The 26307-nt window shown below is 38.4% G+C and overlaps 1 protein-coding gene across 4 annotated transcripts in view; it reads left to right on the top strand.

Annotated features, from left to right (window-relative positions):
- Positions 1 to 26307, top strand: part of SMG1 (SMG1 nonsense mediated mRNA decay associated PI3K related kinase) — a 126611-nt gene that overhangs the window by 29967 nt on the left and 70337 nt on the right. For 2 of the 4 annotated variants that reach the window (XM_053894504.1, XM_053894503.1), the window contains exons 2-5: positions 18340 to 18397; positions 21540 to 21703; positions 23367 to 23522; positions 25407 to 25543. In XM_053894504.1, the coding sequence (XP_053750479.1) occupies positions 18384 to 18397; positions 21540 to 21703; positions 23367 to 23522; positions 25407 to 25543 (471 nt within the window). In that variant the 5' untranslated portion in view covers positions 18340 to 18383. The remainder of the gene's footprint in view (positions 1 to 18339; positions 18398 to 21539; positions 21704 to 23366; positions 23523 to 25406; positions 25544 to 26307) is intronic. The other 2 variants (XM_053894502.1, XM_019468708.2) reach the window with 1 other exon arrangement.

The following is a 26307-nucleotide window of genomic DNA, read 5'->3' as shown; positions in this document are numbered from 1 at the left end:
CATGAGAGCTCTTCTTGGTTGAGTTTAGTCCTATCAGCTACAGGTTCATGGACTTTTCTCTACCATCTTGATACCTATTGTTGCTTTCTTTTTCATGCTTTTCCCCAGTCTAAACCTTGTACTTCCTTTAACCCCCCTACCTGGCTACCTCTGCCCTCTGTGATCCCTCTTCTGTTGCAACAGGTCTGCAGTGAAAGCTAACTGCTTATCACTTCAGTGATTGATCTCTTAAGTCCTTGAGGGCTGAGCCTGTCTTTTTCTCCCCTTTCTGTGTCTTACTTGCCCTAAAGCACTCCTGAAGTTCATTTCTGCCTTAGGGCCTTTGCATGTACTGTTCTTGCTGTGTAGCTACTGCATAGATTGCTCTTCTCAGAGTACGGTGACCTGGATGCCCTTCTGTTGTCCCAGCCTAAATGTCACCCCCTCACTGAGAAGAAGCAGCTTTCTCTGACATTTCATCTGGGGTTTTCTTCATAGCACTTAACAACTATCTGAAAGTTTCATGTGTGTCTTCCTCCAAAAAACAGCCTTCATATGTGCATGCGTTTTGTATAATGGTTCGACCTCTGCGTCCCTTCTTACCTGCTAGTGCGTCAGTTAATAGTATATACTCTAGAGGCGCCTGGCTGGCTCAGTTGGTAGAGCATGCAACTCTTGATCTCAGCATCGTGAGTTCAAGCCCTACGTTGAGTGTAGAGCTTATTAAAAAAAAAAAAAAAAGTATACACTCTATATTTGAGTGTTCTTCCTGAAGTAAATACATGAAAATGAAATTCTGCAAGTTTGTTTTTGTGTTTAGAGTTAACTCTAGCTTACAACACAGAAGCTATGAGAGGCATTTTGAAGGGAACTGTTCCTGGTATAGCAGCCTGGTTAGCCTGAGGCAGCAGTAAATTAAGCTGATTGAACGGGTTTAAAGAGACAGTGTTCTAGTAGACTGAGATGGCCAGATCTTTTACAGAAGGAAGAATATGTTCATTTAAGAAAGAATATGAATATCCATCTTGAAAAAATACCTTGCTCACATATTTGAAGTTCTTTTACAGGGCCATCAGGGTGGCTCAGTCAGCTAAGTGTCTGACTTTGGCTCAAGGTTTGTGGGTTCGAGCCCGGTGTCGGGCTCTGTGCTGATGACTTCAGATTCTGTGTTTCCCTTTCTTTCTCTGCACCCCCCCCCCCCCCACCCCATAGTGGTCGCGTGTGTGTGCGTCTCTCTCTCTCTCAAAAATAAACATTAAAAAATATTTTAAAAAAAAGTTCTTTTACACCTTGATATTTTATCCCGTATCTATTGTATCTATTTGGACATTATTTAAACAATCTGATCACTGAAAAGTTAAGCACTGGGTTGTGCCTTCTGGCATTCCAGTAGAATACCTGAGTCCTTGTATGCCTGCTGATTGGGGAATGACTGAAATCAAAATTTTCCAGAATCAGGGGTACCTGGCTGGCTCAGTCAGTAGAGCATATGACTCTTGATCTCGGGGTCCTGAGTTCGACCCCCCACTTTGGTATAGAGCTTACGTAAAAAAATTTTTTTTTCCCCCAGAATCAACAGATTTCCCAACATGGTAAATTACTTCTTTCATATTAATTTTCACACCCTTTCAAAGAAGGGAATTGTATTCTTGCTGGAAATCATTTTTTTGGAGCTTAATTTGCTATTCATATTACATAGTATGTTTAGGATCTCATGTTTATTATTTAAAAACCTCTTAAAGGCTTTTTGTGTTCATTTAAAAGACGTTTCTTCAGAGAGGTTTCTGGTGTCAGAATTAATTATTTTTTTCTTTTTTGGTATGGAACTACCTCAGTTATGTTATTTTTTGTTTACAAGAAGCACTACTTTAAACACATTTTTTTAAATGTTTATTTTGAGAGAGGGAGAGAGCGTTTGGGAACGCAAGCAGGGGAGGGGCAGAGAGAGGGAAAGAGAGAATATCAAGCAGGCTCTGTGCTGTCGGTCAGCACAGTTTGACTGGTCAGATGGAGCTTAACTGATGGAGCCACTCAGCGCCCCCCCCCCCCCCCACTACATTTTTCCCTTATACGTTATTTTAGCATCTTAAGGAACCTCAGGAGTGCTCTTATGGTTCACAAGAAAATTGTTAATGGCTCTGCAGTGGCCTGCGATAATTATGTACTCATGTATTTGTCTGCAAGTTTTCAACAAATATTCTTTTGGGGCACCTGGGTGGCTCTGGTAAGTGTCCAACTCTTGATTGCGGCTTAGGTCGTAATCTCGAAGTTTGTGAGTTCGAGGCCCTCTGTTGGGCTCTGTGCTGACAGTGCAGAACCTGCTTGGCATTCTCTCTCTCCTTTTCTGCCCCTCCCCTGTGCAAGCACGTGCTTTCTCACTCTCTCTCAAAATAAATAAACTTAAAAAAAATTTTTTTTAATTAAAAAATGTTGTTTAACTTAGTATTTATTAGATCTTTATTTTTGGTAGCATCCAAAATACTTAATACCTTTCCTGTTGAATAGGGAGAAGCCTCCACTAATATATATACTGACAAATATTCATTTTTTCCTCCATGTATAACAGCATTGGCACCTTTTTTTTTTTTTTTTTTTTTTTTTACTGAAGCTCTTTGAATTTAATTTTTCCTTTTTATTTGACTTTGTTCATTGAAAATTTGTTTTTACTACATTCTCTTTAGCATTTTAATCTTCTATTTATTTATTTATTGAGAGTGAGAGACCATGTGTGCCTGTGGGGGAGGGGCAAATGGAGAGGGAGAGAGAATCCAGTGGGCTCAATGACCAGCTTGGAGCCCAAGCTCGATTTGGGAAACCTTGAGATCATGATCTGAACCCACATCAAGAGTCGGATACTTAACTGACTGAGCCACCCAGTTGTCCCTAATCCTGATTTGAAAAGATGGGTGTGTTTATGTGTGTGTGTGTGTGTGTGTGTGTGTGTGTGTGTGTTTGAACAAATTTTAAATGCGATCTTGGCATATTTAGTTCTTTGAAGCAACCCATGAACAACTCTTGGTGTTCAGCCTGTTGAAGGTTTCCCTAGTTTATATTCCTGATAATACGACCGCTGGAATTCCTCGTCTGAAGTGTAATGCTTTATTTTCAGACTCTTTGTTTTGATTCTAGCATTGGACATTCAGATTCATTGCCCTAATGACAAGATTCTATGCTGGCTTTCTGAGATTTGCCAGAATTCAGACGGAAAAACCTATTAATTTTAGGAAAGATGTCAAAATTTTCTCCTCTATAGAATGGGACTCTGATTAGGTTAGATTCTGATTAAAAAATCCCAAAGAGGATAACCAGTATCACATTTAGTGCAGTTAAATTAATACATATATTCAGTTGAAAACATCCTGGGTTTTCTGTCCTCAAAAGATTGCTTTTCTTGCCTGTCCTATTCTTTGGGTACACATGAAGAAAAATGAAAATGTAGCAGGTTTCCCAACAACAGGATTATGAAACTTGAGATCCAGTGTTTCTTCTTCAGTCAGGTTTAAAGGACCCTACTTGGGCATCCAGCTGCCTCAATCGGTAGAGCATGAGCCTCTTGATCTCAGGGTTGAGTTTGTGCCACACGTTAAGGGTAGAGTTTACTTTAAAAAAAAAAAAAGAAAAAAGGAATCTACCGTAAGATACACTTTGTATTGGGGTGCCTGGGTGGCTCAGTGGGTTGAGCATCCGACTTTGGCTCAGGTCATGATCTCACAGTTTGTGTGTTCAAGCAGGCTCTGCGTGGGGCTTGAACTCATGAACTGTGAGATCATGACCTGAGCTGAAATCAAGAGTCAGGAGGCTTTAACCTACTGAGCCACCCAGGTGTCCCAGGAAGCTTTTGTTTAAGTGGCCTGTCTTGTGGAGTTACTGTAATACTAGTATTCCGTTTTTACTGTTCTTATTAGGATATAAAAATTACACCAGTAGTGCTGTTTTCCCCACTTTGAGTTCATTTAAAAATCTGGTTACTGTCTTAGTGTAATTGCATTGGAGAAGTTAGAAATAGAACTAGGGTGTTTTATGTTCCTCTGTCAGGTGTATTTATTTTTAAGAATATGTGCATTTTTAGTATTGATCCTTCACAAATATTTATCTTCTGAGAGGCTGGTGTCATGAAAATAACAGCGGACTAAAAATGGGTAGACAAAAGTCCTTTGTACTGACACTACCCAGCTGTTGCCTGAAGAGGTAATTCTTGCCTTCCCTAAGATGTAGGGTTGTGAAGGTTAAAGTTTGGAAAATTACTTTCAAAATTTTTGAAGTGCTACACAAATGCTGTTTATGTTGCCATGTCTGATTCAAATCTGGAATTTTAAAGATCCTCCTTTTTTACCTCTTCCTCAGAAAGTTTCAGGATTTACTACACACTTGGACACACGCACTAGTTCAGTTTTCTCTTCTAGTACTTTGTATGCATGTGTGTAGTCATTCTAAGAATTTCATAAGGAGTATTTTATGAAATAAAACTTTATTTCGTAAAATAAATATGGGATTTATTTTCTATTTACGTGGGAATGGGATGTATGAATGGGAGCACGTCATTGTTAAATTTCTATTAGGTGTGGCATATATGATGTTTGATATTATTTATATGAAATATTGTGATATATAACTGATATCTATTAAATTGGTTGTTATGCAGTTAATTGCTCTTCAGTATAATAGTGGTTCTCTTGCTGCATTTTTTAGTATGCTGCCATAATCTAAGCCTATGTCAAGTTGGCTAATGAGGAGTTTGACTATGAATCTGCATAATTGTCTGTTTTTTCTCTGTGTCTTACTATTCACACTTTAAGAACTTGATACCTGTTAAAATTATGAGCCAGGGGAAAAAAATCTCCTCTTTGTAACTATTTGCATAAATTAGAGGGCAGGTGCCAATGGAATTAAATAGAGAAAGGTAGATTAAAAGGTAGTTTGTACCTTGCCTAACTTTTATTATACAGCTGGAATTTGAAGAACTAATTCTTTAAGAACACCAGTTGAATGCTGCGTTGTTCTCCCTTTCTCCCACCATCTAGTATTAATTTTTTTTTTTACGTTTTTTTATTTATTTTGGGTGAGCGGTGGGCGGGGTCGGGGATAACAGAGAAAGAGGGAGAATCCCAAGCAGGGATTGAACTCATGAAAATGTGAGATCGTGACCTGAGCCGAAATCAAGAGATGCTTAACTGACTGAGCCATCCAGGCACTGCAGGTATTAATGCTTTATTTATTTATTTATTAAAAACTTTTTTTTATTATTTTTTGAGAGAGAAAGAGACATAGTACGAGCAGGGGAGGGGCAGAGAGAGAGAGAGAGAGACAGACAGACGGCATCTGAAACAGGCTCCAGGCTCTGAGCTGTCAGCACAGAGCCAATGCGAAGCTTGAACCCACTAACTGTGAGATAATGACATAATGACCTGAGCCAAAGTCAGAAGCTTACCAAGTGAGCCACCCAGGCGCCCTGGTTAATGTTTTAAAGGGGGTAGGGAGGATGGATCGTGGAATCATGGCAAGGATATATTCTGCCAGTGTAACAGTTTGGAGTACATTAAAAAAATAAATAAACCACATGTATCTTCTAAACAAAGATAGGAATAAATTTTATATCATTGTGAGACATATACATTATTATGCTATCCTGAGTTTTTACTATTTTAAATTATGGTGCGATAAATTTACTTAAAATGAGTAAATGCATCTTCTACAGAACCTCATATTTAGAAACATTGATTTTTCTCCTTTGTTGTAAAAGGGAATTGTGAAAGTTTCTTATTTTAAAAACACTTAAACCGATTAATGTGTGTCTAGTGTAAAATCTAATGAGAAAAAGTCGCTTAAGTGATCATTTTGAACTGTTTCATAGTTTTCTTAAACTTAAGACTAAATAGTTTTCTTTTTTAAGATCTTATATTTTTTTGAGTAATCTCTACACCCTGTGTGGGGCTCAAACCCACAACCCAGAGATCAAGTGGCACATTCCACCAGCTGAGCCATCAGGTGCCCCAAGGCTAAATACTTTTAAATACCTCAATATATTTCTTGCTACTACTGAGCACAGTGGGAGCATTGTTTCCTAGCACTTGATTGCTGCTTCTACTATGTTTCCGTAACTACCACAACTGTCTTCCTTTAATAAGTTTTCCTATAGTTAGAAGAATAGTGTGATTATTCTGAAAAGTATCTTTATTTCCCAGCTACTTGATTTAGGGGACTATATTTTTTGAGATTTGTCTATCGAATCTTTTTATTTATATTCAAGGATAGGAAGTAGTTATTTCAAGATCGCCTCTAAAGCAGAAGTCCCAGTACTTAAGTAGAGAGTTTATCGTACATATTTACCCCTGATTACACGTAGTATGTTTCTTTACTGTTGCACCCCAGGATATCTCAGGAGATCGGTCTTGTAGGTGTTATTGGAGATGTTGAGAGGAATCAGAGTCCATTTAAAATTTGCTACTTGTATTGGGGTGCCTGACTGGCCCAGTCTGTAGAGCTTCCTACTCCTCATCTCAGGGGCATGGGTTCAAGCCCCCACACTGGGCATGGAGCCCTACTAAAAAAATCTACTTGTTGTCTTCGTATAATGTTGGTAAAGCTAGACGTAGAACCAAGGTGTTTTAAATTCTCTTCTAAGGTTTTTTTTTTTTTTTTTTTTTTTTAATGTACATTTACTTTTTAAGAGGGTTGGGGCAGGGGTCGTGTGTATAATTTGAGAATGCTCTAAAAGTATTTCTGTTAATAACTTCCTCTTTGTTACGAATCACGGGTGTGGAATATGAAACTCAGTAAGTCCCTTTTCCATATTTACCATCATATTTAAGATATGTTACTTACTAAGGGGTACATGGAATATTGCTCTTCTGATACTCTAAAACCTTGACTGTGCCCAAGAATTGTAGGGTGTATCATACCATTAGGCAGTATTGCCTAACTTGGTAATAGTTTTCTTAACTATGTCTAAATTGCATAACATTTTCTTAATGTGTTACAAGTAATTTTTGGCAACCACATAATTTTTCTTGACCAGTGTCACCTGTAAAAAAAAAAAAAAAGGTGGTAATGATGTTTATCTTTTACACAGTACATTTATTTTTAAAAGACACCACAGTGCTTTTTAGAATTATCTTTAAAGGGAAAATTTTAAATATGTAGTTGTTGGAGAATCTCACAAGCATGTCAATCCCTTGGTGGGATGTGCTTGAATCTTTTAGCTAGAGGAATTTTATCTGAATAACTCTATAGTCAGTATTTGCCTATTTTCAGGACTTTTTAAAGATGGTCGCACACATTTTTATATTAATAAAACACTGCCTTTTTCTTGATTGTAGAGTCCCATTCTGGTTTCCAGACTCTTCCTTTTAGGATTTCTATAGTATTTAACACTTAGTGATTCTTCTCTAACCTTCTCTGTCTTAATGGGCTATATGTTTGGCATTTAACTGGAGAGCCCTGGGGGTGTGGGTGAAGAGGTGGACATGTTTCTTTGTAGACTTTCAGTTTTTTTGTCCTTCCTCTGCTAGGGAGGTCATGGAGTGAGAGATTTCCTTTCAATGTTGGCAATTTCCCAGGCTGAATGGGATGTTTCTAAAGTACTTCCAGGACTTGCTGACAAAAGGGGAAGATAAGCGATACAAATGGGAGCTGAGGCAGGGTTTCTTTTTAAGGCAGTCAGCCAGCGTTGGTTAAAAATAAAGGCCAAAAGAGAGTTAAATTACCTTGGTGCGTTAGATTCATGAGCCTTTAGGTGAGCTATTATTTAGCATAAACAAAGTTATTTCTGTTAAATACTGAACCCTAAATTCACATTTGTGTTGGAGGTTAAAAGCATACCGGATTTTATAACTGCCACTATTCTTTAATACCTGGTTAGGTATGAATTTATGCCAGATGAGGTAAAGAACCTTAGAATACTTAAATTAGCAGTGGATTTCTCATGTTTTTGTCTCAGCCGATGATTTTCTGATTTTATCAGCCTTAATGGTTTGACTCTTTAATTTTTTCCTGCTTTCTCAGTGGTCAGTTAATAAGAATTTAGCCACAATTCTGAATGGTATCAAAATGGGTAGACACTAAAATATTAAGAATTTATGGTGCATTTCCTTCCTTCCTTCCTTCCTTCCTTCCTTCCTTCCTTCCTTCCTTCCTTCCTTCCTTGTGCATTTCATTCTTAAAAAACTAGAGTGCTATAGGGACTATCTCAGGTATTTCTCAGGCATTGATAAAGAATGAAATTGCTCTTTTGTTAGAAATTTAGAAACTTTTTTTTTTAACTAATGTAGGTAACATGTCTTTTACTGATATAAATGCTGTTGTTTCTTTCTGTACCTTGGCTAGGTTAATCCTTTCTGAGCTCTAAGTTCCTGTTCTTAGACCTGATTAATTAATTCAGACACTAACAGTCTTTGGTTTCTTTGGAAAGCACAGTGACTTAAAGCTGGTGCCATATTTTGCTTTTCCATTTAGATTGGCTAAATATGGGTAGGCAATATAAGACCTGAAATACTAAAGTATTAAGAATAAATCAACAGTCTTTTCCTTATCTTTTGTATCTTCACTGTAAAGAACTGTTGCCTTTAAAGTCAGATTTATTGGGGTGATTGGGTGGCTCAGTCGGTTAAGCATCTGATTCTTGGTTTTCGGCTCAGGTCTTGATCTCATGGGTCATGGGTTGGAGCCTCACATCTGGCTCTGGGCTGACAGCGTGGGTCCTGCTTGGGATTTATCTCTTTCTCTTCCGTGCCCTTCCCCCACTTGTGCACTCGCTCTCTCTCAAACAACAACAAAAAATAATAATAAATCAATGTTAAAATAAAGTCAGATTTGGGGCACCTGGGTGGCTCAGTTGGTTAAGCATCCGACTTTGGCTCAGGTCCTGGTCTCACTGTTCGTGGGTTGGAGCCCTGTGTTGGGCTCTATGCTGACAGAGCCTGGAGACTGCTTTGGATTCTGTGTCTCCCTCTTTCTCTGTCCCTCCTTCCACTTGTGCTCTCTCTCTCTCCCTCTCAAAAATAGAATAACACATTAAAAAAATTTTTTTAAAATAAAAAAATAAAGTCAGATTTATTGAGGTGCCTGGGTGGCTCAGTCGGTTGAACGTCCGAGTCTTGATTTCAGCTCAAGTCATGATCATAGGGTCGTGATATTGAGCCCCACATTAGGCTCTGCGCTGAGTATGGAGCCTGCATAAGATTTTCTCTCTCCCTCTGCCCCATCCCCTGCTTGTGTACTTTCTTTGTTTCAAAAAAAAAAAAAAAAAAAAAAAAAAAAAAGATTTATTGAGGTACAATTTACAAGCTGAATAGTTCTTTGAGTTTTGATAAATACATGTAATATTGTAAACGTGTCCACCATAGTTAAGCTATAGAATCGTTCCATCATCCTGCAACATTTCCTTGTGCCCTTGTCAGGCCTGCTTTCTGTCCTTGCTAACTAACCTCTGGTCTGTTTCTTCTTTTAATTTTATCTTTTCAGGAATGCCATATATATTTTTTTAAAGATTTTAAAATTATTTTTATTATTCTTAAGTCATCTCTACACACAACGTGGTGCTCAAATTCACAACCCTAAGATCAAGAGTTGCATGGTTCAGTGACTGAGCCAGCCAGGTACCCCAAGAATGTCATAAATTTAAAAAAAAATTGTGGTAAAATGGACATAAAGTTTACCATTTTACAGTCCAGTGTGCTGAGTACAGTTGACCTAACACCCCTACACACACACACACACACACACACACGAAAATCTGCATATAACTTCCCTGAAACTTAACTACTAATAGGCAGCTGTTGACTGAAAGCCTCATAATAACATAGTCAATTAACACATACCTTGTGTGTTTTGTGTATTACTGTATTCTTACAATAAAATAAGCTAGGGAAAAGAAAATATTAAGATCATATGGAAGGCATTTATAGTACTGTACTGTATGTATTGAAGAAAAATCCACATGTAAGTGTAAGTGGACTGGTGCAGTTCAAACCCGTGTTGTTCAAGAGCCAACTGTACATTCATGATACTGTGCAACGATCACTACTGTCTAGTTCCAGAACTTTTCATCACCCCAAACAGAACCCCGGTACCCTTTAAGCAGTCACTTCCCATTCTGCCCTCCTCTTAGCTCCTCGCAACCACACATCTACTTTGTGGATTTGCCTAGTCTGGATATTTTATATAAATGTAATCATACAATATGTAGCCTTTTGTTCTGGCCTCTTAGCATAATGTTTCAGGGTTCATCAGTGTTGTGGTAGGTGTCAGTACTTCATTCCTTTTTATGGAATCTTTTCTTTTTTTGTAAGTTTATTTATTTTGAGAGAGAGTGAGCAGGGAAAGGGCAGAGAGAGAGGGAGGTAGAGAATCCCAAGCAGGTCAGCATGGAGCTGGATGAAGGCCTCAGTCCTGTGACCCGTGAGATCGTGACCTGAGCTGAAATCAAGAGTCGGATGCTTAACCCTCTGAGCCACCCAGGCACTCCCTTTTTATGGAATCTTATGTGGAATTTATAATCTTCCACTGTCTGCATATACTGTGGGTTGGTTTTTTTTTTTTTTTAATGTTTATTTTTGAAAGAGAGGCAGAGCGCTACTGGGAGAGGGGCGCTTAACCGCTGAGCCACCCAGACACCCCTATACCATGTTTTTTAAATCCATTCGTCCTTTGAAGGACTTTTGGGTTTCCACCTTCCTTTAGGTTATTGTGAATAGTGTTGTGGTGAACATTCATGTACAAGTTTTTGTGAGAAAATCTGTTTTCAGCTCTTAGGGTATATGTCTAAGAGTGGATTTGTTGGGTCAAAAGGTAATTTTTTGTTTAACTTCTTGAGGAATTGCCAAATTGTTTTCTAAAGTGGTTTTTACCATTTTACATTCCCATCATTTATGTATGAGGGTTCCATTTTTTCAATATGTTTGCAACACGACTTATTTATTTTTTTAAATTATGGTTAGCCTAGTGGGTGTGATTTCTTAATTGTGGTTTTGACTTACATTTTCTTAATCACTAATGATGTTGAGCAATTTTTCATGTGCTTTTTGGCTATCTTTATCTTTGGAAAAATGCAGTTACTCAAAATTTTAGCCCATTTAAAAATTGGATTGTTTATGTTTTTGTTTAGTTATAAGAATTTTTTATATATTTTGTTATAGTATATATTTTTTAATGTTTATTCTTAAGAGAGAGACCACGAGCAGGGAAAGGCAGAGAGAGAGAGGGAGACACAGAATCTGAAGCAGGCTTCAGGCTTTGAGCTGTCAGCACAGAGCCCAACACAGGGCTCAAACCCACGAACTGTGATATCGTGACCTGATCTGAAGTTGGATGCTCAACCAACTGAGCCACCGAACCACCCCAAGAATTTTTTATGTATTTTGGATATTAGACTTTGATGAGATACATGATTGCAAACAATTTTGCTAATTTTGTGAGTTGTCTTTTCACTCTCTTGATAGTGTCCTTTGATGTGACAAAAATAAATAAGGTGTTAAAAGTGCATATTAAGTAGGTAAAAAAATTCAGAATTCATTTACATATATGGCTGAAGCAAGCCTGAATCTATTTTTGGTGGCTTTTTGTGTTTATAAGTTTCTCTTAAGATCATATGCATAGATCAGGTTTTAGTTATGGAAGTTTAACTTAAGATATAAATTTTTACTTAATTTAAATAATTGTAATGGAGTTTGAACCAAGGTATTCATCTAGTCTGTACTCCTGTGCCGCAACCACTATATTTTTCTCTTTTCCCTATGAAAGCGTGTGGTATAAGATAGTAGTACCCTCTGCTCACATCTCAAACAAGCGAGCAAATTGAAGCTAGTATATAACTAAAGTGCAAACTAAGGTGGTGCACACTTTGAGAGTTTGAAGAAGGAGTTGAATATTGGGATTGTTTCTGAAATCACAGAGCATTTTATACTCCTAATTGGAACTTCTACTGACTTTACAGTTCTTTTGTTTCTAGATTATAAATTCTTATAGGGTTGGAACCATCTTAGTTTGCCTTTTAGAGTCATTAGCTCTTAGTTAATGCTCTTGTACTAAATGATCAAGAAAAGACTGATTTTAATAGAATGCTCTGGAGAGGAAGTATGGGTTGAAGAAAAGTTAGTGTTGGTTTAGGTTAGGGAACTGTATTCCACGGTTGAGAGAAAGGCCTTAGTTATGACAGTAAGCAATCGTTTAGTCAACAGGTAATTTATATGCCATCTAGGCAGTGGGAATATATGATAAGCAACACGGACAGTCCCCTGCCCTTCTGGTATTTTCAGACTCTGGCAGAATACATTTAAATACACTTCTCAAAAGGAATTATTAGGTTCCCTGGTAGCACTTATATAGCAGGGACTATTAGCCAGACTTAGGGGAGTCAGAAACTTTTCAAAGTAAAGCTGAAGCTTGGAGGATAAAGATAAATTGGCTAGGGTCACCAAGGGGTGAGCACAAAGCTGTTCCAGGCAGACTGGCTGAGCAAGGTGATTTTTTTTTCCTCTGGGTGTGAAAGATTAGGATGGATGGACATGGAGTATAAAAGGGGTGGTTGGTAGAGATATAGCTAAAAAGGGAAGTAAGGTACATAGGATAAGGGCAGTGAGAAGATATCAGATTTGTGTTTTATAACAATAATGTTGGAATGTGGAGGTGGGATGGAGATGAGCATTGGAAGTGGGAGACATACTGTCTGGCTGATCAAATAGTGCCATTTATTAGAAAATAGTTGTTAGATGATGGTACCATTTATTAAAATGGGGATTCCAGGAGGAAAGGAGACAGTTGCATTTGAGGCATTAGAACATTGAGATTGTTTTTTTTTTTAATATATTTTTTAAAATGTTTATTTTATTTTTTGTTAGCTCAAGCAAGGGAGGGGGAGAGAGAGAGACAGAGACAGAGGATATGAAGCAGGCTGTCTGCTGACAACAGTGAGCCTGATGCGAGGCATGAACTCACAAACCACAAGATCACAACCTGAGCCTAAGTCAGATGCTTAACCGACTGAGCCACCTAGGTGCCCCGAGATTGTTTTTTAAACAGTTGGGTACATGGGGCGCCTGGATGGCTCAGTCACTTGAGCATCCGACTTCGGCTCAGGTCATGATCTCGAGGTCTGTGAGCTCGAGCCCCATGTCCGGTTCTGTGCTGACGGCTCAGAGCCTGGAGCCTGCTTCGGATTCTCTGTCTCCCTCTCTCTCTGCCCCTCCCCTGTTCATGCTCTGTCTCTCTCTCTCTGTCAAAAATAAATATACATTAAAAAAAATTTTAAACAGTTGGGTACATAGATCTAGATCTCAGTGTGGACATCAGTGATGGAGGCCTAGATTTAAGAGTTCTTGTCAAACACTGGTAAATATTGCCATCGGTATGGATTGAGTGAGAGAACACAAAGTGAGATGAATAGAGGGCCTAAGGTCAGGCTTTGAGAAACCTTAAGATTTAGTGGCTTGGTAGAGAAGGCTGAACAAGCCCTCAGAGGTTCCTAAGAAAGTAGAACCAGGTAGGAAGAAATAGAGAGTATAATGTCCCATAAGCCAAAGGAAGAGAAGAATCTGGTTACTTTGAATTCTCGGGATCTGAGTGCCCAGGGTTATTGTAGGAATTTTAAAAAGAAGTTTTCATTCAGCCCACCTCTTCTCTGCAAGACACCTTTCTGGGGGCCACAACCTGCTTAACTCCACTTAGCAGCCCTGTGAAAGCCTCTGAGGAGTAAGATAAAGCCTGAGCTATCTTGGGTTTAGCATCCTGGAAGTCATAGTTGGTTTGGCCAAAAGTGATGGGGCAGAAATTGAATCATTGTGGGTTGAGGTGCCAGTAGAGGTGAAGAAACAGGGCGGGAAATAGAGACAACTCTTAGTTTGCAGAAAGTGAAGGCAGATTGTTTGGTGGTGTCAGGTGGGATGGATGGAGCTTTTCTGTTTGTTTTGTATTATTTGTTAAACATATTTTTGTATTTTTAAGTGAGAGACATTAGAAAACTTTACATGTGTAGAGAGAAGATTCCATTGTTCAGTGGGAAAGGTAGATTCCACAGGATAAAGGGTATTTGCAAAGTTACGAGAAGGTGGAAGTAGATGGATCCTAATCAAGGCCTAGAATTGGGTGTCGATGTGTTATGGTATCTTTTTTTTCTTGGTGAAGTAAAGTGTGCGCGTGTGTGTGTGTGTGTGTGTGTAGGAGGTTTAGGAGAGCAATTTGGAATCCAAAGGGAATGGGGAGGTCTGGAAAGTGCACATAGAGAATGGGAGATGAACATCAGAGGACCTGGGAGTGTGCTGATGACTTAGGGATGATGGGTAATTGATAATTGGGTTATTCAGGGTTGGGGTTTTAACAGATCGGTGTGAGGAAAATATTAAGGGAGGTTAAGGTGACTGGCAAGAGTGTTGTTGAAATGATAGACCGTGTTTGTCCAGTGCCCTTGGAACGTTCTCCAGAATAGACCATATACTGGGACACAAATCAGCCCTAAGTAAGTACAAAAAGATCGAGATCATACCGTGCATATTTTCAGACCACAGCACTATGAAACTTGAAATCACAAGAAAAAATTTGGAAAGGTAACCAATACTTGGAGACTGAAGAACATCCTACTAAAGAATGAATGGACCAACCAAGAAGTGAAAGAGGAAATTAAAAAGTATATAGAAGTCAATGAAAATGGTAACGCCACAACCCAAAACCTCTGGGACACAGCAAAGGTGGTCATAAGAGGAAAGTATATATATAGCAATCCAGACCTTCCTAAAGAAGGAAGAAAGATCTCAGATATACAACCTAACCTTACGCCTTAAGGAGCTGGAAAAAGAACAGCAAATAAAACTCAAAACCAGCAGAAGACAGGAGATAATAAAGATTAGAGCAGAAATTAATGCTATTAAAACCAAAAAAACCAGAACAGATTAATGAAACCAGAAGCTGGTTCTTTGAAAGAATTAACAAAATTGATGAACCACTAGCCAGTTTGATCAAAAAGAAAAAGGAAAGGACCCAAATAAATAAAATCAAGAATGAAAGAAGAGAGATCACAACCAACACAGCAGAAGTAAAAACAATAATAAGTGAAATGATAGACCATGAAATCTAAGGTGAAAGAAGGAAGTGAAGGAGGAAGAAAGTACTTGGACTAGGAGAAAGTAGAAAGTCAGTGGAATTAAAGTTGCGTAAAAAAACTTGAGAGTGGTATTGAGAAAGAGTGTGAATAGACAATTGTCCAAAGTAAGTCATCAGGGGATGTTGAGCAAGATGATCTGAAAAGAGATTATGGCATTTTAGAGACAAATAGGCCACAGGTGGCAGCTCCTACTTTGGTAGGAACGGTTTCATTGGAGTGCTCAGGGGGGAACCCAGGTTACAGTGAATTGAAAGGTGAGTGAAGATAAGGAAGATAAATTTTTCTCAAGAGTTTTAGCTGTGAAGAGTCCAGACAATTAGAAGGAGAAAGGAAATTAAGATTTTTTTTTTTTTAATGCAGGCTCCCCGCCCCGATGTGGGATTTGAACATCCCACAAGATCTAGAGTTTAACATCCCTAAGATCTAGAGTTGCATGCTCTACTGAGGGAGCTAGCCAGATGCCCCAAGATTTTGATTTTTGTTGTTGTTAAAAGAAAGACTTGAGGATGCTCATGTGTTGGTGATATGATGAGCAGTAGGGAAGTGGGAGTCCACAGCATACCTCAGAAAATAGGGGGAATGTGTGGATCCAGAAGGTTACTGTAGATATAGGATGTTTACTTGTTCATTATGTGAGGGTGATGGGAAGAAAGGCTGTGTGTGAAGATATGGGTGAATTTGTGGATTTGCTGGAAGGAAGTTGGCAAGCACTGATGGAGTGCTGAAGAACTTGAAAGTTTGTACAGAGTTTGAGGTCTTGCTCTGTCTTTTACCAGATGTGCAACTTTCGGTCAGTTATGGAACCTTAGTTACCTCATCTGTAAGAGGGGAACTTACTATCTTTAGTAATGAGTTAATCATAACAATGGTAATAAGATTATGTTAAAGATTAAATGAAATACTAGATACATGCAAACTGCTGATCTAAGTTGCCTACCAGATGTGGTAGGAGCTCAAAACTGTTAGCCCTTACTATTGAGAGTGCTGTAGAATGGCTTGTATTTTGCATGAAGCAGGAATCTGCAAGGTTGTGTATTGGAAGAGCTCTGGGGAAAGGAGGAAGGTGCAGGAAGCTTGAAAACTGTTTGGGGAAGGAGAGAACCCTGATTAGGGAAACATGGGCAGTGTTGAAGACCTAGTTGTAGTCTGGGAACTACCTGGGGGTGCTCTGTTGATCAGTCTTTACACTGAGGACAATTGTGCCCATGAAGCAAAGGATAAAATCTGATGTGGTGCCCTTTTAGAGTTGCTTTGTCCCTTCTGGTTAATTTGGTTAGAGGTCTATCAATAGAGGGTGTTTGAGATGCCTTGGAAGGGAAATTATGCTGAAGTCAAATCTTTACTATGTTTTCTTAAGATGGTATTAAAAAATAAAATTCACAATCTAGGATTTTGGGTTACAGTATATTCAGTGATTTTAAATACAGATGCAGAATGAGAAGGAGCAATGGCCATAAGACCACTCTTACTTCTGATACCATTTCCAAGTTCATGGGTCCCAAAGGCTACTCTTAGGTTGGTTAAGTCACCAGAAGGACTACTGAACTCGCTGAAAGCTGTTATACTCATGGTTACAGTTTATTACAGGTGAAAGACTCAGATTAAAATCAGCTACTGGTAAAGGCCTATATACATCAGTCCAGGAAAGTTACGAATGTGGACCTTCCAATTGTCCTTTCCTTGTGGAGTTGTGAGCACAGTATTACTTTCTTGGTGTTGATGTGTGACAGATAGTATGCAGAGTATTACCAACCGTGGAAGCTCACGCCAGCATTGGTGTCTAGAGTTTTTTATTTGGACTCCATACATAATCAGTTGCCCACATGCAGAAACTTAGTTTCCAGACCTTCTGGAGGTTGAGTGATCCATGTGACTCAAAGCCCCCTCACCCTCATAAGTCACATTGTTATACTTTCTCGTGTGTCCCAAAGCCTCCAGGTGAACAAGGACACTTTTACTAGGCACGACATTCCAAGACTTTAGAGATTACCTTCTAGAGGTTGAGGGGAAAGGCCAGACCTATATTGGGCAAAGTGAAATTATTTATAATTTTACAAAAATAAATATATTTTTATATTTTGAGTCTTCAGTGGCTATTTAGTTGAGAGTTTGGTGATTAAAAATGAGTAACAAAGAATTCATTAATAGATAATTAAGATTTGGTGTTATAGATAATATAAGAAATTCTATTAACTGTTAATATTTCAGTGTTGCCAAACTTAAGTCAACTCAGAATTTCGGCATGCTGGTTCAGTTCTGTTTTTACTAAGTTTGAATTATTTTATCTTGTGGGAAGAGTTTCAAAGAATGAAGTCGTGAGCCTCCCAAATGAATTTTGTAGCCATCGACATGTTTTAGAGCATAGTTTCACCTTGTCTTGTATCCCTCATGAAAGCATGTCTGAATCCAGGTGAGTAACAGGCATCATAGGGATAACCTTGAATTTATTTGTAAAAGATAAATCATTTTCAAGTGTATTAACTTTCACTAACAATGAACTCCCAGCATATTCTACAGCTACTTTATGACAGTGACACTATCTTTGCGCACCATTGCTTTAGGGAATAAATGCATTCCCACCTCATTGGCTTAAGTGCAAATCTCATTTCCTGGTTGATATCCATTACAAATTAGATCTCACTGTGAGAGCAAAATCCTTCCATAAGCCTACTTAAAAACAACTTGAAGCAATATGATGCTTATTCCAGTGGCACCACTAGGTGTGGTGTTTGCATCAAGTCATTTTGGGGTGCTTTTGGGAAATGCTTCATGATAGGGAATTCCCTGACTTCATACTTTGAGAGTGGTGCTTTTTCCCCCCCTCCCTTTGGTTGCTTTTTAGTGCTTACAAGAACTGGATAAGACCACATGTAGCCAGGAGATACTATCCCCTAGCACATGCTGGATTGTTGATGTGAGGTCTGAGGATGTGCGTCATTCAAAATGAATGACCTCTCAGATTTATTACTTTTTCTGTATGTTGAGAATAGTTGACGAAATGAGCGGTAACGAGATTTGCATGTGATTTGTATGTTATAGTTAACATTTAAATTCTCTTATGTAACTAAAAAGTTTTTGGTATCCACCTTAAGCTTCTCTGTCTTCTAAGGCATAGAGCGGCTTTCCATCTCAGTTTTTGCTTCAGCATATGAACCCTAGAGGGCCATAGTACAACTAAAAGCACCTAACCCATGAGTGATATTTGCTTCATGTTTGAACAACAAATGTTTTAACCCACTGTCTTCACTAATATTGTAACTACTGTCTTACAGATTGACTTGATGCAAAACATCACAAAGGCTCCATATTATACAGTATGCGATTTTTGAGGTATGAGCTTTAGAAACTTACCTCTCATGTGGCATGTACATCAGGCTTTAACTTCAGTTTAATGATTTGGGGGAAATTTATGCATTTCTTTTTTTTTTTTTTTCTCTCTCTCTCTCTCTCCATAATATTTTTAGAGTATTAAAGGGGCTGTGGAGGTATTTTTGGATCCTTGCTTGTATGATTCTTAGTTTTAACAGATACATTTTCTCTTATCACTAAACTGAGACACTAATGCTGGCAGATGATAGCTTTTTCAGCTCTTATAACTGGCTTAACATTTATGCCTGCCTCTTTGAATTCAAATCTGTATTTTATGCCTTTGATTCCTTCATTTTAAGTGCTCATTTCCGTTCGTTAACAGTTTTCTATTTATTGGACTGGGTGGTCTTGTTGGTGCTAACAGCTGGATACTGACTTTTTTTTTTGAGACCTAAGCAGTCTAGATATTAAAAAATAGACATTTCATATAAATGCTGAGCCATTTTGTGCTTTGGGGTTCAAACTACCTATAACTTGAATTCTGGTTGGAAATGTTTTGATCAGTTTGTATTAAAAAGAACTTGGCAACTAGTGAGTTTTTAGACAGTTCTGAGACAGTAGTTCCACCCCAGTGAATTTTTTTGTTCTATTCTGAAAACCCAGACTCCCAGTGGGGGATGGGGGTGGGATACTTGGTGTTCATAACTCATGGGATTTTAAAACTTGTATTTCTAATAAATTGGGAAGTTGTTCCTTTTTTCTTTTTTCTTTTTTCTTTTTCAGTTTAGTTTGAAATAAAATGCTTTGTGGGTAGAAATGGATTTGTTGGTAGCAGATTGCTTAATTTGTTCCATGAAGAATTTAAAATCGGCTGCTATATATTGGATGTGAAAGCTTGTTTAATTGTATTCCTGTGCTCTTGAACTAATGTATGATTTGTTTGTTAGACTGGAAATCTTGAGTTTATTTAGTGTTATGGTCTTAATAACTTTGAGCATTCCCTGCAAGCTAAGCATGTCTTACGAATCCATTATCTTATTTAAGCCTCGCAACAACTTTACACATTAGATAGGTATTATCTCCATTTTATGCAAGAAACAGTTGAGGCTTAGAGACTAAGTACCTTATGCACAGTCCCACTTACCTTTTCAGTGTGGAGCCGGGATTTGAGCCCAGATCTTTTTTTTAATTCATATTCTCTGCTGCCTTATGTTTACTGCTGTCACCAGAAAAGTGATACACATACTTAACTCTTAATGGTAAAAGTAGTATATGTAATATATAAACATAATTTAAGCAGGAAATTCAGATATTTAAATATTGGTAGATTTTTGTTATCTTGCTAACATCTTACTTTTCCAGATTGTGCTAGGTGCCATGTGTATAGTACGAGTTCAAAATCTGTCCGAAAAGCTCTTAAGCTCTCTTTTATTTTTCAATTCCCTTTCAGAAATTTATGGTATGTAATGGTTTATTATAGGTACGCACTCAGTGTGCTATTTTTAGAAACATGGGGGATGCCATTACATTCGTTTTAAAAAGCTCTCATGCTCCATTTTGTGTTAATGGTATTTGAATGCTTACAGATTTAGTATGCTTAGAAAAAAAATCCTCATACATTTTTTTTCTTGAAATTCCATAGATTTTATTTTTCCACATCTTGGAAGTACTGAGCCTTGTCGACAAGTGAACCCTGAATGTTTGAAGAAGATACTCCATTATGGAGCCTTAGTTATTGTAGTAGGCTAAGGTTACGAAATTTTATCACGTTTCAGATTAACAGACCTTAGGAATAATTTAGATTTGTGTCACTTATCCAAGTTTCATTGGACCTATTGTTTGCATTCTGTATTAACAGTGGTTTAAATATAGATCAGGGTGTTTAAGCTTATTCAGAGTTGCATGATTAGTATTTTTATGGGTGGGGGGTGGAGAAAAGATGATAAATTGAAATATATACACAAACACTGAAGTCACTTTTATATACGAGGGAAGAGCCATGGGGGTTGAGAAATAGGTTAGTTACTGCTCTTGGCCAGTATCCTTAAGTTTCCCAAATAATTGTGGGTTCAGAAGGTGTTTTTAGTACATATCATAAAAGTGATTATTTGTAAGAAGGTTATTCCTTTCAGAAGTAGTATCAATAGGACAGGAGCTTCTTTCTTAGTATTTTCATATGCTGTTGTAGAGTAGTGTGGTCTTATTTCTTGATGCTTTAGGATTGATGGCTGGAGGAATAAGGCTCATGAGAAATCATGAAACACAGCTCCCTACTTTACAGATGAGGACACTGAGGCATAGAGCTGATCCTTACGTAAGGATAAGGACTACTCTTACCCTGGCCTGCACTACTTGTTTATTAATGTCTAAGTATCAGCGATTATTCTAGACAGTACTTGACTTTTAAGTAGATTATGGACTGCAGCCTTCTAATTCAGCTTCATTGGATTACTGATACCTTATTTTTATTTTTCCTCACTCTTTATAATTTTAATAGGTAGTCTCTAGAGTTCAGGAGTCTTCAGTGAAGTCTCCAGTATGTTAAAATAATCTTATTTTCTGGGTAATGTTTTCTTATATCCTATCGAGCTTGCTTTCAAATATCATTCTATAATTACTTTCCCACCAAATAATCAAGTTAGGAATTCAGGGGAGAGAGAGAGGGAATGTCACATTGCCCTTGCCTGATATATTGCCTGTGCTTTTTATTTTTACGACTGGGAAGATGGTAATTTTTCCACTGATTAACCATTCCTAGGAGGAGAGCTTAGGAAGAATTCCTTTTATCACATCATGTGAAGAGAATCGTAGACCAGGGTAACCAACTGTCTTAGTTTGCCTTGAACTGAGGGGATTCCTCAGACACGAGATTTCACTGCTAAAATCGTTAACTCTCAAGCACAGCAGGATGAGTTGGTCACTCTAATCCTGGTAGTTATGCGTGTGTCTGAATGGGTCTATAAAATAGAAGGGGCTGAAAGCTAGCATTTCATTCATTGATAATCCTTTCCCCGTTGAAAGATTCATTTGAAATTGGAGTGCTTATTTATAATAGTAATGAAAAAAATTAGAATGGTAGGAGAGGCTTGAATGAAAAGATGTATGATTTGGGCTATTAAAATATTTGTTTAAAGTTTAATCTCATGCTCTTCTCTCTTTACAGAACTGACAGTGCATCAGCCGACCCAGATACATTAAAATATTCTTCATCCAGAGATAGGGGTGGGCCTTCTTCTTATGGACTGCAACCTTCCAATTCAGCTGTGGTGTCTCGGCAAAGGCACGATGATACCAGAGTTCACACTGACATTCAGAATGACGAAAAGGGTATATATGCTTTCTTACTGTTAGAGGCATGTTTTTTTTTGTTTGTTTGGTTTTTAACCTACCAGCCTTCCTCTTGCTCCCTCTTTCCCTCTTTCTTTCTCCCCTACTTTTTTCTTTTAATATGTTTAAAATAAAAATATTGGGGCACCTGAGTGGCTCAGTCAGTTTGGCATGCAACTTCAGCTCAGGTCATGATCTCACAGCTCGTGGGTTCAAGCCCCGTGTCAGGTTCTGTGCTGACAGCTCAGAGCCTGGAGCCTGCTTCTTGGATTCTGTGTCTCCCTCTCTATGCCCCTCCCCCACTCACCGTCAGTCTCTCTCAAAAATGAAACATCAAAAAAAATTTTTTTAAATATAGATATTTTTACAGTGCTCTTTTTGAAACTTCATAATAAATTTACCCCCTTCATTTAGAAAAATTTAAATGTGGGGCACCTGGGTGGCTCAGTCGGTTAAGCGTCTGACTTTGGCTCAGGGCATGATCTCGTGGTTCATGGGTTTGAGCCCTGCATCAGGCTCTGTGCTGACAGCTCAGAGCCTTGAGCCTGCTTCAGATTCTGTGTCTCCTTCTCTCTCTGCCCCTCCTCCACTTGTGCTCTGTCTCTCTCTCTCAAAAATAAACATTTAAAACAAAAAAAAAATTTTAAATGTTCTTTTCGTACATTAAAACAATTTTTTTAAATGGTTTATTTATTTTTGAGAGAGAGAGAGAACAAAGAGAGGAAGGGCAGAAGGAGAGGGAGACACAGAATCCAAGAAGCAGGCTCCAGGCTCTGAGCTGTCAGCACAGAGCCTGACATGAGGCTTGAACTTGTGAACCAAAAGATCATGACCTGAGCTGAAGTCAGATGCTTCACTGACTGAGCCACCAGGGCCACCCCCCCCCTTTTTTAAATTTTTAAAATTCTTTTCATACATTAGAATACACATAATGTGGTTTCCTTGCTGCCCAAAATACAGTATTATCATAAAGGCTGAGGTTTCCTGACTAGTCTGTCCTCTAAACTTCTAAAAGGTTTTTTTGGTAATTTTATAGAGAGAGCACATGCCCATGAGTCAGGAGGGGCGAAGGGAGCGTGAGAGAGAATTTTAAGTAGACTCCATGCCCATTGCTGAGTCTGACACTGGGCTTGATCTCACAACCATGAGATCACGACCTGAGCCAATACCAAGAATCAGACGCTCAGCCGACTAACTCACCCAGGCGCCCCTGAAAAGTTTTTTTTTTTTTTTTTTTAATTTTTAATGTTTATTTTTGAGAAAGAGAATGTGAGCGGGGGAGGGGCAGAGAGAAAGAGAGACACAGAATCTGAAGCAGGCTCCAGGCTCTGAGCTGTCAGTACAGAGCCTGATGTGGGGCTCAAACTCACGAACTGTGAGATCATGACCTCAGCTGAAGTCGGACGCTTAACCAACTGAGCCACCCGGGTGCCCCTAAAAAGTTTTAAAGTGCAAAATCTGACTTTGGTTTTCATTTCTCTTCTTCCTTGGGTGCACAAAATGAAACCAAAAGGACTTCAGGGCAGGCAGCACAGGGGGAGAGTAGGAGAAACAGAGGCTGGTTGAGCTGCTTGCAGAGGGGTTGTAAGATCCTGGACTATCGGAAATTGATTGAGTAAAACAAAGAGCCCTATTAAAATAATGTAAATATTGCTGGTTGTAGGTGGCTACAGTGTCAATGGAGGATCTGGGGAAAATACTTATGGTCGGAAGTCGTTGGGGCAAGAGCTGAGAGTTAACAATGTGACCAGCCCTGAGTTCACCAGTATTCAGCATGGCAGTCGTGCGTTAGCCATCAAAGACATGAGGAAATCACAGGGTAAGATTGGGCAAACTGGGGACCAGTCACAAATGCCTCCACAAATCTCTTTTTCCTGGCCACCTTATTTCTTACTAATGTTTTGCACATACATGAGTTGGTTAGTTTACTTCAAGTTGAAAAACATGTATAGGTGATAATTGTTGGCATTCTTTTGTGAACTGTTTCTTAGACTAAATTCTCATAGGAAAGGTTTTAATACTTTTTAGACTACACTTTCCAGAGAATTCTCTTAAGATTAGAATACTAGCTAAGATCTAAAGAAGGGATTTTCCTGATTATAGTAGATGAGGAATGTATGGTGTGTGATGGGCTCTTACAAGTCCTTGAACTCTAGGGTCTGTAGGCAATATGGTTATAAAAGGAGTGGGCACTTTTCTAAAGTTAAATAAATGGATCCCACCTTCTGCCTTGTAACACAGCCCCGCTGAATAGGTAAAGTGCCTTGAATGATGATTACAGGTAATGATGATCATTATTTTTCTAGAAGAAATTTATTTTGTTGGTAAAGCTAAGCATGAAATTTTTGAAGTTTCTGACGTAAAAACTTTGTTGGATATAGTCACTCTTAGGTCCTTTAGTTATGACCATTTGTTTCCATGGGGTGTGTGTATGTGTGTGTGTTGTGTGTATCTTGGCAAGTATCTTTGTGCATACAGCTTGTGTGTGTGTGTGTATGGCTTTTAAAAAATGATTTATTTTGGATAAACTTTCAGATGTGGACCCACTAGTCAAAGGGTGTGCTGATTTTTAAAAAGTGTTTGATGTCCTTGACCTTGGTATGCTAGAAGCTAGAAGGTGACCCCAAAGCTAATTTAATTTAGTCCAGTTCTTTCTCCTCGCAGGCTCAGAGTTAAGTAACCCGGCCAGTGGCAGAGTTGTAAATAGAGCTTAGTTTTCTTGGCTTTTAACCTAATGACATTTTCAGTGTCCCATTTTTACTGAACTACTCACTGGGCCAGCGGTCTTAAAAAAAATCCTATCCTTCTCTCAAATAATTAGTTTTATTATCGAAAATTTTTCATGCCTTAGAAATGAAACTATCAGAGCCTTTAATTTAGTTTGTTTTGAATGTACATTGGTTAATCAATAACCAATGCACAGCTGAAAATTTAAAAAGAAAAATTTAGTACTTAAATGTATTTTATTGGCAGTAACCAGCATTGTTTGAGCTTTCTTATTTGTTCTTGTCATTAAAAAAGGGAAGAGAAGTTCTGGTTTGCCACTTCCCTGGTAGCAGCATGCCTTGCACATGGTAGCTGGTGATTAGACATTTGTTGAACTGAATGTGTGATTGCAGTTCACAAAAACTTTGTCTTAGGAAAATGATGATAATGTGACCAAGAGAATTCCCTCCACTGGTTACCAAGTGAGAAATGGAAGCATATATCCTCCTTCTGCCCGGTCGAGACTTTATCCGTAATCTGTAGAAGTCTCTTACCTGTACTCATGCTGGATGTTGAAGAGTTTGGAATAGATCTGAAGAAAGTAATTTCTAATCCTCTTTTCTCTCTCAGCTGGTCCTCTGGAATGAGGTGTTTGCTTAGGTTTATCTTTTTTGAGGGTCTGCTTTGTGCCCAGCACTCCGATGGAATTTGGTTTATAGTGACAAAAGTGTGATGGGACCTGCATTCAGTTGAACTTTTATTGTTCAGTGTACTGTGATTTTTGACGTACTTTGAAATATTTGGGCTGGAGGGTTTCTGTTTGTCTCTTGTTCACGTTATCGTTTTTGTGAACCTCAATCACACGTTCAGTTCAAATGTCTGATCACCAGCTACCGTACAAGGCATGCCGCTGCTAGGGAAGTGGCAAACCAGAACTTCTCTTCCCTTTTTTAATGACAAGGGATGCTCACTGAGAAACAAATGCTTATTTTCACAGAGCGATCGATGTCTTATTCCGATGAGTCTCGACTGTCGAATCTTCTTCGGAGGATCACCCGGGAAGACGACAGAGACCGAAGACTGGCTACTGTAAAGCAGTTGAAAGAATTTATTCAGCAACCAGAAAATAAGTTGGTGAGTACAGTATAGAAATGTTGATAACTTTGTGTTTCCATAATAAAGTAGATAATGCTACCTGGAGTGGGTTAAGAAGGGAAAAGATTTGCTTCTAAGGAGAAAATGGCAGGGATTCCTTATTCCTGGTTGACTTGGCCTGTATTGTGATCGAGAACTTAATGAGCCTGCTGTGTAATTTACCTGCCATTGTTGGATCTACATTGGTATCTTCTGCAATAAAGTGCTTTTACGTTTAGTCCATTTATTTTGTTGCCCTCAGAATTGTTTTTCTGTATGCTAGGACAGACTGTCTCTTTGTTTTTCATATGTGAAGTTGGGGTGGAGGTTACATATTATATTCATGGGTAGGTATGCCCTAGTGGCCAGGGCTAAATAAATGGAAAAACTCTTGAAAGAAAAAAGTTCAGGAGCAGTTACAAATACACTCTGAGTAATTCTCCTGATGTGAAATTAAGAACTTGATGTGGAGCAGGACAAAATTAATGAGAATGGCATGGTGAGTCAAATAATATTTGGTTCAAATAAGTTTTCTGCCTCCCCCCCCATTTTATTATGAGACATTTCAAATATATGGCAATTTGAAATTGAATATCATTATGTCTGCCATCTAAATTCTGTCATTATGTGTGTCATATGTGACATGTTGCTTTGTCATTTAACTTTTCACCTCTCCATCCGTCACTTTTTTTTTTTTGAGCATAAGTAAAAAAAGCTTTTTGAGTTTATTTTTTTCATTGATGATCACGGTGGTACATAGGAAC

The sequence above is a fragment of the Panthera pardus genome, unplaced genomic scaffold (assembly GCF_024362965.1).
Source record: "Panthera pardus isolate Hobbes unplaced genomic scaffold, ASM2436296v1 HiC_scaffold_5, whole genome shotgun sequence".
Taxonomy (NCBI): Eukaryota; Metazoa; Chordata; class Mammalia; order Carnivora; family Felidae; genus Panthera; species Panthera pardus.
Note: the sequence above shows the minus strand (reverse complement) of the source record. Positions and strands in the feature narration are given on the sequence as shown.